The sequence below is a fragment of the Cucurbita pepo genome, chromosome LG01 (genome assembly GCF_002806865.2).
Source record: "Cucurbita pepo subsp. pepo cultivar mu-cu-16 chromosome LG01, ASM280686v2, whole genome shotgun sequence".
In the NCBI taxonomy this organism is placed as follows: Eukaryota; Viridiplantae; Streptophyta; class Magnoliopsida; order Cucurbitales; family Cucurbitaceae; genus Cucurbita; species Cucurbita pepo.
This window is the reverse complement of record NC_036638.1, coordinates 13304097-13318484: the sequence shown is the minus strand read 5'-3', so window position 1 is coordinate 13318484 and position 14388 is coordinate 13304097. Positions and strand designations below refer to the sequence as shown.

General features: G+C 35.0%; 1 protein-coding gene across 1 annotated transcript in view; it reads left to right on the top strand.

The window, feature by feature from the left end:
* The first annotated feature begins 4988 nt into the window (after window positions 1–4988).
* LOC111810826 (cysteine--tRNA ligase 2, cytoplasmic) overlaps window positions 4989–14388 on the top strand; it is a 20516-nt gene continuing 11116 nt past the window's right edge. The window contains exons 1-2 of the mRNA XM_023697635.1: window positions 4989–5250; window positions 5445–5636. Coding sequence (XP_023553403.1) covers window positions 5470–5636 — 167 coding nt within the window. The 5' untranslated portion in view covers window positions 4989–5250; window positions 5445–5469. The remainder of the gene's footprint in view (window positions 5251–5444; window positions 5637–14388) is intronic.

Below are 14388 nucleotides of genomic sequence, written 5' to 3'. Positions count from 1 at the left end.
TTTTTTTTTTTTTTTTCTTTTTCATACCGATACTTTAATTTCATATTTACATACTTCAAAGTTATAAAATTTTCTCTCCTTTAATATCTATAGCATACTATAAGATATTGTCATTTATCAAGCTTCCTAGGTCATTTTCATTTCATTTGAAATTACTTACACGTCCGTATACGTTGGTAAAATCCTTTCCATTTCTATGGTCATAACACTAAGTAATTTATCTATGTTCGAGACGTCTAACTGAAGCATATGACATTCCTTAGCAAAATCATTTTCACGCATGCACTAACACTTAGTAGCTTACTAAAACTATAGCTACCCATTCACAGTACCAACCTCAGTAAATCTAAACATCATCACTACAATAATTTACATTCACATTCCATACCAGATAAAACATAACATATTCTGCATTATACTAAATATAGGATTAAGCTAACAATAACACAGTCAATTATGATACAATCAGTGGTGTAAAAATTTAATTATGAGTTATATTTTATAATGATCAAGCAATAACAACATACACAATCAACCACATTTTATTTTCTTATCTTATGCAAGACATACCTGACGGAGACGAGGCATCGACAATGATCCTTCCGCAGGCTAGTCTACAAGATCTGTAACCTAGAGCTCTGATACCAACCGTAACAACCCAAAACTTTCTACTTAATTTAAGGTCGTTACTGTATACATATCTTAAACATTGAATGCGAAAGACTTCATTTAAATTTCATAAAACATAACCTTTATCTTAAAACACAGCTAGGAAAGATTATGAATATAATTGAAATTATCTGGAAAATGTTAAAGGTATTAACCATGATAAGAGAAAATAAAATATTTGGAAAATGTTAATGGGTATTAAATGGTTTGTATGAAAATAATACTATAACAAACATATATAAATATTTCAAGACTTAACTCATACAAAGACTCTAACGTTCGCATGAAGGATAACACATGGATCAATATAAATTAGAGAAACAATTTTGTAGAAGTTCAAACTTGAAACTGTTGTCATGGGCTCACATAGGTTGACTTGGATTTCAATGGACTTTCATTAAGGATAACGTTGGGACATCAGCCTAAGCTAATCATGGTTATATTTGATGTTGACACGTGCCCCGTGGTTTTGCACGTGTCATATATATTGATATGTGCGAATTGTTTGTGGATCGATATGCTTCTTATATGTTATGTATATCTTATAATATGTGAATTGTATGATAATAATTACGCTACGATGTGTTCAATGATATGTTTGAGATAGGATACGAGAAGGATGCACAAAACGAAATGTAACGATAGGAGTAAGATACGTTCATGAAACGTTAAGGTTAGGTTAAATACCGAAGTGCTATGGATAGGAGTGATTGATGAAAGAATACGGTTAGGTTATGGGTAGAAAGGGATAAGTTTGTGATAGATTGATAGAACGATAGCGTTAGGATACATTCTTGTGATAATATGAATAAGGTATGTTCACGTAATGATATGACTGTGATAGGTATAAGAATGTTAAGGCTATGATAAGTTAGNTGGGACATCAGCCTAAGCTAATCATGGTTATATTTGATGTTGACACGTGCCCCGTGGTTTTGCACGTGTCATATATATTGATATGTGCGAATTGTTTGTGGATCGATATGCTTCTTATATGTTATGTATATCTTATAATATGTGAATTGTATGATAATAATTACGCTACGATGTGTTCAATGATATGTTTGAGATAGGATACGAGAAGGATGCACAAAACGAAATGTAACGATAGGAGTAAGATACGTTCATGAAACGTTAAGGTTAGGTTAAATACCGAAGTGCTATGGATAGGAGTGATTGATGAAAGAATACGGTTAGGTTATGGGTAGAAAGGGATAAGTTTGTGATAGATTGATAGAACGATAGCGTTAGGATACATTCTTGTGATAATATGAATAAGGTATGTTCACGTAATGATATGACTGTGATAGGTATAAGAATGTTAAGGCTATGATAAGTTAGGGAACGATATGACCACGAAGTGTTTACGATATGACATGTTTATGATACGATATATTGTGATGTGATATGTTATGTTTAGATTGTTTTGTGTGACCATTGAGGTAATTGTTGTATGAATTGCACGTTATAAAATGACATGTTAAAAACATGGAGCGTTATGTTGTGTTTTCTAAATTGTATGTATACAACATGTTATGAATGACATGATATTACGATAAATGAAATGAACTATAACCCCGTTAGAGTTATGCATGATATGAGAACTGAACAATGAGAAAAGATATGATATGAATGTAAGACGATAGCGGGGTTATATTTAATAATGTCAAAAATGGAAAAATATTGGGACCTCATACATTATGTGTACTCATGCATTGGGGGATACCCCTATTTCATCACGATGGGCAGGGGTACGATCATTATGTTTTACAAAATGCTGCCGGTAGGGGTACGATCATTATGTTTTACATAATGCTGCCGGCAGGGGTACGATTATTGTTTTACATAATGCTGTCGTGGCGGTTACTAGTTCTAACGGGTGTCTGGCGTAAGGAGCTCCCAAAGTATGCTCGCCCGACAAGGAAAGTGGCCAAGCGGTGTGCTAACTTACTGGTGAGTCCATACTCATATGTATGGGTTGTGTGTAGAGTATATGATACACATCTAAGTTACCCGTTAGGATAGTACCATAGGAAAATAAATTGAAAGGATAGGTCCCGTCATTGCATTCGCATGTTCTTACATTTAACCCAATAGTGGGGTCACTTACTGAGTATTTCTTTAAATACTCAAGCCATGTGCTACTACATTTTTCAGGTTAAGGCAAGGCGTTCCTGTACAGCTGATTAAATACTCAAGCCATGTGCTACTACATTTTTCAGGTTAAGGCAAGGCGTTCCTGTACAGCTGATGGCGGCATCGCAACTCGAGACCATGACACATGCATAGGGGAGTGGTATTTATTTTCTTAGACTTAGGCTAGAATAGGATGTTTTTAACTTAAATGCTTATTTATTTTATTTAATCTTTTGTTGTGTCGTTTTAAAGATGTTTTCGAAACACGTAAGTCTATGACTGTGTTTTAAGATAAAGGTTATGTTTTATGGAATTTAAATGAAGTATTCCGCATTCAATGTTTAGGATATGTATACAGTAGCGACCTTAAATTAAGTAGAAAATTTTGGATCGTTATACTTTGTTCTCGAGTGATACCTAGCATTCTTGTTATTTTAGTGTACATAGGGCTTGTGTTGTGCTTTTTCTTGGTTCTTATCTTTAGAGTGTTCTATTAGTTTATTGGGTTTATAGGTTTTTACTCCAAGAGTTATTCATGAGACATAAGTCTCAACATGCTTTCTTAAGCCCTATCTCGAATTCCAAAGTCTTTTAAGTTATAAGCATTTCTTGGTTGTTGTAAATGAACATTTTAATAATTTGTTATTTTATATTTGTATAATACTGTGTAAAATTCAAAATTATTATGGTAAACTCGAACCATATGTATTTGACAGATAAAAGGATCATATTTAAGTAATAACCTAAAAAGTTAATATTACATAGATAAAGTTAGGCGTCTTATCTTGGTAACATTATCTATACTACTAATTTTTAATTGTTACAAACGATTGGATAACATATTCATATTGAGAGATGTGAATGGAGGTGTCACACACGAAATACTTAAACTCTCGTTATAGAAATCTATTAGTTGAAAAGATTATGACACGATAATCATCCTTAATGAGTTATGAACTCCTACCTATGAGTCATTCTCCTTTCATTTTCATTCATTCACTTATTGAGCCTATTTCATGATTAGACTTTTTTTATAAATAAAAGAATCATGATCATTATAACAGAAAAATAGGGTTAAACTATGAAAAAAAAAAAAAAAAAAAAAAAAAAAAAAAAAAAAAAAAAAANACTTAAACTAAGCACAAAAAGTGTGGATGTCCCTCGGTGGAAGTTGAAGAGAAGTGTGTTATGTTGTGTGTCTAGGCAGGCCAGAATCATTTTAAAGCCCTCGAGTTCCTGTTCCCGGTGCTCCTTGTTGCATCATTTTCAAACCCAAAAACTCCCTTTAAACAACATAACTTGACATTTTTTGGATTTGATTGAGCACCAAATCGATCACAACCATCATAGTAAGCTCCTTCATCCACCTCAACTTCAACAGCATGAGAGGATAAGACGGAATAAGAGGAAATTTTGTCTTTTTGACCCACATTCAAGGGTAAAATCGTATTTTTACATCCCAAAAAAGTCTATTAGAAACTTTGTTTTAGGTCCTTTACAGCTCACTAAGTAAGAGGAGAAAGAGAGTAGATAAAAATTCTCCCTTAAAAGCCACTTCTTAAAAAGGGCGAATCTTTTTGTTACCACTTTTAGCTACTACCTTTAGCTCTTGCATGGACATCTAGACCGGCCCATAGTCAAACTTCAATACAATGGATTCTTAAAGAGTTTAAAATATATTAACCATCTTCAATTTGTGCTTATAATTTATTTATTTAATAAATATGATTCTTTCTAAACATAATCACCCATTTTTAGTTTAATGTTTTCCATTTCAAATTTCTTAAAACTATCCCTAAAAAATAAATAGTTATAAAAAGACGTCCATAATACAAATTATATCTTAAAACTATCCCTAAAAAATAAATCGTTATAAAAAGACGTCCATAATACAAATTATAAAGGATTAAGGAAAAACTCAACCGCCCTCTCGACAAAAAAAAATTATTTAAAAAGGTCTCCGAAAAAAATGGTAAAAATATATCAATTTTATATTTGGTAACTATTACAAATTTTTTTTTAATATATATCTAAAAATAAAATTTCCAATTAATTGAAGGAAAAAGAAAAAGAAAAAGAAAAAGAAAAAGAAAAAGAAAAAGAAGAAGAAGAAGTAGGCCAATCTCTCCCGAAAAGCCCAATAACTGAGCTTACCATATTAAATAAAATAAAAAGTAAATAGAGGAGGGGGGAAAACCTACTTACCCAAGCTCCTTCGTCTCTCACGCGCTCTCCCTTCTCCGCGTTCTCCCCAGCCCTCTCTCGTTCTTCTTCTGCAACGCCGACGCCGGAGTCGGCTCCCCTTTTTCTTTTACCAACTCCCGCCGCTCCCTAATTCCTTTCCTGCACGTGCCGACGCTGTTGGTACTCTCTCGATCGTGCCGCCGCCGCCACCGCCGCCTCCCTCATTGGAGTTTGCACTGTTTTTCTATTCTCTTGTTACCGGTATTCTCTCGTTCTCAATCTATGTCTTTCTCTTTTCCAATCGAATTGACCGATTAGAAAAACTCAAAATTAAGACTTGGGAGTGACATAAATGAGGAGTAGCTTGAAAGAACAGTCTCAGCATCGATGAGTTTTTAGATTAAAATCGTGGTAGACATAAATTTGAATAATTCCCTCTTTGTTATCGTATCCAGGTTCAGTTTCTTGTCTGCCGTCGAAATGGCGAAAGAGGAATTTAGGGTGTACAATTCGATGACGCAGCAAAAGGAAGTATTCACCACGAAGGAGCCTGGTAAGGTTGGCATGTACGTCTGTGGCATCACAGCCTATGATTTCAGCCATATCGGCCATGCCCGTGCCGCTGTCAACTTTGACGTCCTCTACAGGTTTACTACTTTCGTGCATTCGTATCTCTATGTCAAGTGATTGCATTTGCGAGTTTTTTTTGGTCTCTTGGATAATGCGATTGTAGACAAAGCCTGGATTTCCAGGTTCTGGGAGTTCTATGTATATTGTTTGCATACAATACTGCTTGCATTGGTTTTCAGAATATACAAGAAAACCTCGTAGTTTTCCATAATCACAAGAGAAAACAAACTTATTAGCTTTCAGCTTGAACAATGTTACCTAGAGGCAGAGGAAAAAAGAAACAATTGCAGGAAAAGGTAAAGGAATAAGTGAATCCTCTGTAAGAAAGATGTTAAGTTAGATCTGGTGCATATATATGTAGTGTTTGGAGTCATTTCCTGAATAGGGAAGTTCAAACAAACAGACACGGCCCTTGAAACCACCCAAGCACGCAATACGCCACAACTTTCTCCATTCTCCAAATTGAATGATTGATGGACTAACTATATTTTCCAAATCTAATATCAGCGTGATATTTTCTAGATAGTCTCCCATTAGAGGCTTGTTCCAAAAATCATATAGTATTCCACCCCATGAAGCCATTGGATCAAAATTAATCCTATGAAGGAACAATGCGGTACATTTTAGAATGGAAAACAGTGGAGAATTGATGACCATTGGATCTCTCACCCAAAATGGCTGTAGCAATAATTTTTGAGTAGATGCACCTCGAAGTATTTCACATTTGAGTAGATGCACTTCAAAGCATTCCACCTTGTGGCCCTTAACGAAAAACAATTGCTTCATGAAAATTTCAATTGGAAATACGTACATGTATGGGATAGTGGCTAGGAGAAAACAATCCTTTCTTGTGGATTTGATTCTTAAAACAATTCAAAATTGGGCCATTTTGTGAGAAATAACTCTCTGCCGTGTTATCTAGTTCATTTGGAGTTCCAATCACATTGCATGGATGTGTTTAGATGCTGAGGGTTCTTCAAGTGGTATTATTATCTTTCGTATTTTGTGTTTGATTTTTCTTATCGTTGAAGAAGTTGTGGAAGGCACTTTTCCTTGTATATGAAATTCTCTTTGGTCGTCACATCTTCTTCATAGATTGTAGGATTTACGGTCTTCTTGTTAGTTTTTGGCTTGAGTTGGGCGCTCTTACTTGGTCTTTGTTCAGATGCTTGAGTGAAAATAAAGGATCACAATGCAGTTAGGTGGCCATTTAAGAAGCCTTCTAGGTGTTCCTTTTCTTCTTAACAAAAGTATGAAACACTTAATTAGGCTGATTTGTGACTTCTTTTTTGATTGATTTGTCAAGCAGTGGACTAATTTGAACCCGTATGTGGAAATGGAAACACTTCCTTTTGTTGGCTTTTGAGGAGTAGATAGAAAACATTCACAGCCCCAAAATAGAAAAGCCTTGATAGACCCACATTTGATGACTTCCTCGTGAATCCCACTTCTAATGACTCCCTCATGAATCTTTGGAGGTTGATCCTATGGTTATCCTCCCCTCTCACGTATCAAACCAAAAATCCTTTTCCTTTTGGAAGATTATTATTGAAAAAATAGAAAGAAGGTTGTCAACACGGTCATCACATTATACTTCAAAAGGCGGAAGACTCACCCTAATACAAGCCACATTATCCAACTTCCCTACTTACTACATGTCTCTATTTGAAATGCCACAAAAAGTGGCCGCAGATATAGGAAGATTATTCATAAACTACTTGTGGAAAGATGGCACACTGTTTGGTGGAATATTATAAACCTCCCAACAGAAAAGGGAGGCCTCGGTCTTCTCTCGATAAGGAAGAAGAACAAAGCTTTCCTCGCCAAATGGATATGGAGATATCATCATGAAGAAAAGGCCTTATGGATAAATCTTATAAAGGCTAAATATACTCCTACATCAAACAAAAATCTGCCCCCTCCATCTTTTCTACAAAAGGGCCTTGGAAGTTCATAAAGAAACATCAAAACCTCATCACAATCGAACTCGCCATAAGGTGGGTGATAGGGGAAGCACATTATTTTGGACAGACCTATGGATTGAAAACACCATGCTAGCCTTGAAGTATCAACTTTTGTACAGGCTTTCTCATAGCAAAAAAGCCATGATTAAAGAAACGTGGAATGTTGTCAACAAATTTTGGGACCTGAAGCTTGGTAGGAATTTAAAGGATAATGAAGCAACAGAGTGGGCCAAATTAAGCCTTGACCTTGCCCCTGTGGTATTGTCAAACAAAGCAGACTCACTAACTTGGCTCCCTAGCGCTGACAAAGTCTTCTCTACAAAATCCTTGATGATGGACATGGGGAAAAAGTNTTTTCCTTGTATATGAAATTCTCTTTGGTCGTCACATCTTCTTCATAGATTGTAGGATTTACGGTCTTCTTGTTAGTTTTTGGCTTGAGTTGGGCGCTCTTACTTGGTCTTTGTTCAGATGCTTGAGTGAAAATAAAGGATCACAATGCAGTTAGGTGGCCATTTAAGAAGCCTTCTAGGTGTTCCTTTTCTTCTTAACAAAAGTATGAAACACTTAATTAGGCTGATTTGTGACTTCTTTTTTGATTGATTTGTCAAGCAGTGGACTAATTTGAACCCGTATGTGGAAATGGAAACACTTCCTTTTGTTGGCTTTTGAGGAGTAGATAGAAAACATTCACAGCCCCAAAATAGAAAAGCCTTGATAGACCCACATTTGATGACTTCCTCGTGAATCCCACTTCTAATGACTCCCTCATGAATCTTTGGAGGTTGATCCTATGGTTATCCTCCCCTCTCACGTATCAAACCAAAAATCCTTTTCCTTTTGGAAGATTATTATTGAAAAAATAGAAAGAAGGTTGTCAACACGGTCATCACATTATACTTCAAAAGGCGGAAGACTCACCCTAATACAAGCCACATTATCCAACTTCCCTACTTACTACATGTCTCTATTTGAAATGCCACAAAAAGTGGCCGCAGATATAGGAAGATTATTCATAAACTACTTGTGGAAAGATGGCACACTGTTTGGTGGAATATTATAAACCTCCCAACAGAAAAGGGAGGCCTCGGTCTTCTCTCGATAAGGAAGAAGAACAAAGCTTTCCTCGCCAAATGGATATGGAGATATCATCATGAAGAAAAGGCCTTATGGATAAATCTTATAAAGGCTAAATATACTCCTACATCAAACAAAAATCTGCCCCCTCCATCTTTTCTACAAAAGGGCCTTGGAAGTTCATAAAGAAACATCAAAACCTCATCACAATCGAACTCGCCATAAGGTGGGTGATAGGGGAAGCACATTATTTTGGACAGACCTATGGATTGAAAACACCATGCTAGCCTTGAAGTATCAACTTTTGTACAGGCTTTCTCATAGCAAAAAAGCCATGATTAAAGAAACGTGGAATGTTGTCAACAAATTTTGGGACCTGAAGCTTGGTAGGAATTTAAAGGATAATGAAGCAACAGAGTGGGCCAAATTAAGCCTTGACCTTGCCCCTGTGGTATTGTCAAACAAAGCAGACTCACTAACTTGGCTCCCTAGCGCTGACAAAGTCTTCTCTACAAAATCCTTGATGATGGACATGGGGAAAAAGTAGAAGCAATAAATCCCATGCTAGCAAAGACAGTATGGAAAGGACATCAACCTAAAAAGGTGAAGTTCTTCCTTTGGGAAATAGCGCATAAAGCCATTAGCACAAGTGAAAATCTCCAAAAAAGAATGCCTTACATCACTCTTTCTCCAAATTGGTGTCCATTATGCAAGAAAGAAAACGAATCATAAGACCACTTGTTTATGTAGTGCACATACCCTCAGAATTCCTAGACAACGATTCTCAATATATTCGGATGACNATAAATCTTATAAAGGCTAAATATACTCCTACATCAAACAAAAATCTGCCCCCTCCATCTTTTCTACAAAAGGGCCTTGGAAGTTCATAAAGAAACATCAAAACCTCATCACAATCGAACTCGCCATAAGGTGGGTGATAGGGGAAGCACATTATTTTGGACAGACCTATGGATTGAAAACACCATGCTAGCCTTGAAGTATCAACTTTTGTACAGGCTTTCTCATAGCAAAAAAGCCATGATTAAAGAAACGTGGAATGTTGTCAACAAATTTTGGGACCTGAAGCTTGGTAGGAATTTAAAGGATAATGAAGCAACAGAGTGGGCCAAATTAAGCCTTGACCTTGCCCCTGTGGTATTGTCAAACAAAGCAGACTCACTAACTTGGCTCCCTAGCGCTGACAAAGTCTTCTCTACAAAATCCTTGATGATGGACATGGGGAAAAAGTAGAAGCAATAAATCCCATGCTAGCAAAGACAGTATGGAAAGGACATCAACCTAAAAAGGTGAAGTTCTTCCTTTGGGAAATAGCGCATAAAGCCATTAGCACAAGTGAAAATCTCCAAAAAAGAATGCCTTACATCACTCTTTCTCCAAATTGGTGTCCATTATGCAAGAAAGAAAACGAATCATAAGACCACTTGTTTATGTAGTGCACATACCCTCAGAATTCCTAGACAACGATTCTCAATATATTCGGATGACATCTCACATTTCCTAGGGAGGTAAAGAAAATTTGGATATGGCCTTAACGTCCACCCTTTCAAGAATGCAAAAGCCCCATTATGGAAAATCTTCATCATGACTTTCTTTTGGAATTTGTGGAAAGGAAGAAATCAGAGCATATTTGCAGAAAAAACAGGTACCTACATAAAATTTTTCGACAATTTTGTTTACCAAGCTGTATCTTGGTATAAACTATCTAATACTTTTACTTCCTATAGTTATACCTCCCTTATTGCAAATTGGGAAGGTCTTTTGCAAACATCATGAATTATACATCCCTTTTGTAAATTTCAATCATCAATGAAATTGTCTCTTATAAAAAAAAGTATCAAAATACGTGGCTTAGTCATAAGGAATATTTTTCCTTCTATTGTTGGTTATATGATTGAGGGATGTTGATGGTGTCAGATAGTCAAGTTATAACTCATGCTAGTATGTTAAAATTATAGTTTTCAAAGAAAAAATGGCAATAGCTCAAAGGGTATCTTTATTCTTTGAACTTCCTATGTTGAATGGTATGGATTAGGTAATTCATCTTCTCTTGAGTGAAAAGGGCTAAGGAAAGAAATACATGGCTTGCTCATAAGGATTCTCTACTACTGTTCGATGTATGATGGAAGGATGTTGATGGTGATAGGGTGGTTAAGTCATTCCTTGGAGTCTCTTAGATAGAAAAAAAATACCCTTGACTTTGCCATATGTTTAAAAGATACCCTTTTTTTTTCCAGAAGGTTGCAATATTGCTGTCGACCTTTCATAAATGTCTGGAAACTATCGTTGGAGTAGAAAATTGATGTGAACTCAGACATCTCAATTATACAATATGAACTTCAAAGAAGATTTCAAGAATGATGTCCTAAAAGTACGGACATAGACATTACACAGACTAGAAAACAGATACAACATGACATAGACATAGTGACATGCCAATTCATAAAAATGTAGGACATAGACACATCGGGGATACATTACTTTTTCTTGAACTTTTTTATTAAATAATATTAAAAATCAAATTCAAAATATTTTAGTTTTGATAACTATTAAGAATAATCAAAACTAAAAAAAAGTGAACAAAATTTTTATTGGTCGTTGATTTTTGTTTAAAATTTAAATCTACATAAAATCCAACAAGTCATTATGAAGAACAAAGCCCAAACCACGAAGAACCCAATAAAAGCCCACAAAATAAGATTTATAAAAAAGTTTATAAATAAAGAAAAAGAATGCTAACCCCAAAACACTCTTTTCCTCCCCTCCTACTTTCTACTTTCCTTCCATCTCTCCCCACCTTCGTTCAATCTCTCTCCCTTTACCACTGATGGACTTCACCGTTGACTACTTTTTCTAACACGACTGTTTTGCCATCAACTACTTGAAAGGTTTGGGTTTTTGAATGACATGTTCATGATGTGTTCTATCACGCATCCAAATTTTTTAAAAATAATAAAAAGGGGCACACAATTTTTTATGTCGGACACGTGTTCGGATGTATTCGTGTCCAACATAGACACTTTGTCAAATACAAAGTGTTCGTGCTTCCTAGATGTTGTCCAAGTTTACAACAAAATTGAGTTGCATTAAATGCACTCGAACTTCATTCATGACAAAATGAAGTTAAACTCAAGTTACATTAAATGAAGTCAAGTCACATTTAAAGTTGAAATTAGGTTGCATTTAATGAACTCAAGTGCAACTCATGCTTCACTAAAGAAGAATCAAACTTCATTTATGGAACAATGGCTTCAAAATATTATAAGTTGGACTTCATTTTCTCTTGGATGGTCACAAGATTTTGAAGGCTGACCAAGAGACTTCTATCTAGGATTTATGGCTCTTTTTATTGTAACTTCAGCTTTAAACCTTCCATTTATAATTTTAGGTTACTGTAGAGTTAATGGTTGATATGGCATTCATGTACTTGGAATTACAATCCTTAAATTGCCAATAGGTCACAATTTAGGGTTTATTTGGAGGCTATATATAGCTTAGCTAATTCCTTTTGTAAAAGGGGACTTGAGAATGGAAATTTAGTAAAAAGAGCCTTTGTGCTTTTGTTTAGCTTGAAACTATGATTCTTGAAAATTCTATGTGGTTTAGGTTGTATGCATAAATTCATTTATGCTTGACTTGATCAAACTTTCTTATGGAGTGATTGAAATGTCAAATAAGGAATGATCTTATTTACAGCGATATTCGATTTTTACTTTCCTTTGGTTGATTTTCAAATGCGTTTTTATGGATTTTGAGGTTGAGTTCTATGAGTTCCGTTCTTCCACATGGTTTTTAGATCCCAAAACTGGTTTCATAACATTTTGGCATTGGAGCTACTTTGATTTCAATATCATTTGGTACCTGAGCTACTTTGATTTCATACCATTTTGGTGTCCAAACGCTGCACCAATGACTAGGATGGAAAAATGGACGTGGCTATGGCTAGAACAACCTGGCAATGAGTAGTACACATGCTTGGTTAAGTTTGAAGGAACGAAATTTAGACACTTCAATTTTTTGTTCAACATTCTAATTGGTTTTTTACTCCATTGGAAGTTTTGAAACGTCTATGAAAGGTTGGGGTAATATTGTAACTTTTGAAAGAAGAGGGTATTTTTGAAACAGAGGGAAAAACTCAAGGGTATTTTTTATAATTTAGCCTAAATGGGGATGAAAAATCTACTTGTGTTTGGGTTTCCAGTTGAAAAAAGGAATCCTAGTGATCTGCTCTGAAGGATTACCGACTAATCAATCATTTGGAGGTGGAAAAGGAGTTCATCAACTTCTGTCAAAAGCTTCATTGATGTGAGGGGGCATTCTTTAAAATATTTTGTGGCTGTGTTTAGTTCTATAGGGGGCTTATTCCTCGGTAAATTTTATCTTGTCCACAAAATCTTTTGTTTCAAATGAAAAATAATAATAATAATAATAAATAAATAAATAAATAAATAAAGAGAGAAATTATTCCAGCTTGTTTTAACTTCAACAACCGTCAGGACAAGCTACCATATGTTGTATTGCCAAGTAGTCCAAGATTTGAACTTCATAAGCAAACAGTGGTCGAAGTCTTTCAAATACTAAAATAAAGATTGCAACTTGGATTAGATTTCAAATACTAAAACAAAATTGCAACTTTGGTTGCTTTTATATTAAACATAATCAGATTTTTCGCACTGCAGATCTTCAAGTACAAATCCTAGATATTTGAGACTGAACACCAAAATTGACGCCTTATTGGAACTGTTTGGTTATTATTTTTTGTTTTTGTTTAGCTAAACATTGGAGAAGTAGTAGAACAACTGTTCCTGGTAACCTGGTTCTTTGTTGTTCTATAAAATAGTCTGTGGTGCTTGTAGTATTGAAGAAACTGTGTAAGTCCAAGCGGGGAGGGATGAAGAAGCGAAGATACACCTTTGCATCTTTTTAGTGGTGATTTAATTTGTACAAACGAATTATGTAACAAATTAGGTGCCACACTAAAATTTCAATGATGCTTGATTGGAACGTAAAGATATTGGAGTGGGAATATGAAAGTGAGATGCTAATGTGAGGCTACATGATAAGAACAATATGAACTTCAAGGAAGATGAGTTTCATTTATTCTCAGATGGTTACAAATTTTGGGGGGACGATAATTTAAAGTTATTGTATTTGATTAATGTATTTTAGGACTTTTTATTATTATCTTTTTAAGGTTACATTTACCTAGTGGCTAATTATGATCATATGATATGAAAGTTACAACTCTTGGAATGCCTTATGGAAAGTTATGGGTCTTCATTTTGAGGCTATATAAAGCCATGTCTGATGTCTTTGTAAAGTAGACTTAAAAAATGTAGTAAAAAGAGCATTTGTGTGTTCTTTAGCCAAGACCTAAGTTTCTTTGCAATTCTATGTAGTTTAGGTTGCATGTTTAGAATCATTCAAACTTGAATGATCAATCTTGCTTGTGGAGTGATTCGAATCTGAAACAAGAATTTTTGTCTTGGTAATCTGAATCTTACTTTCCCTGGAGTGATTCCTTATCACTATAAGCCTTTGACGATGTGAATGAGAACTCTTCTTGCTAAATGCATGTTTTCTTTGGCATTCTGTAAGGCTCAATAATTTCTGATAAACTTCCTGAATGTGCAGATCTTTTCTTCCTCATAAACGTTTCTTAAAATGGTGAATGTTTTTCTAACTGAGATAATTGATTATCTTTGGG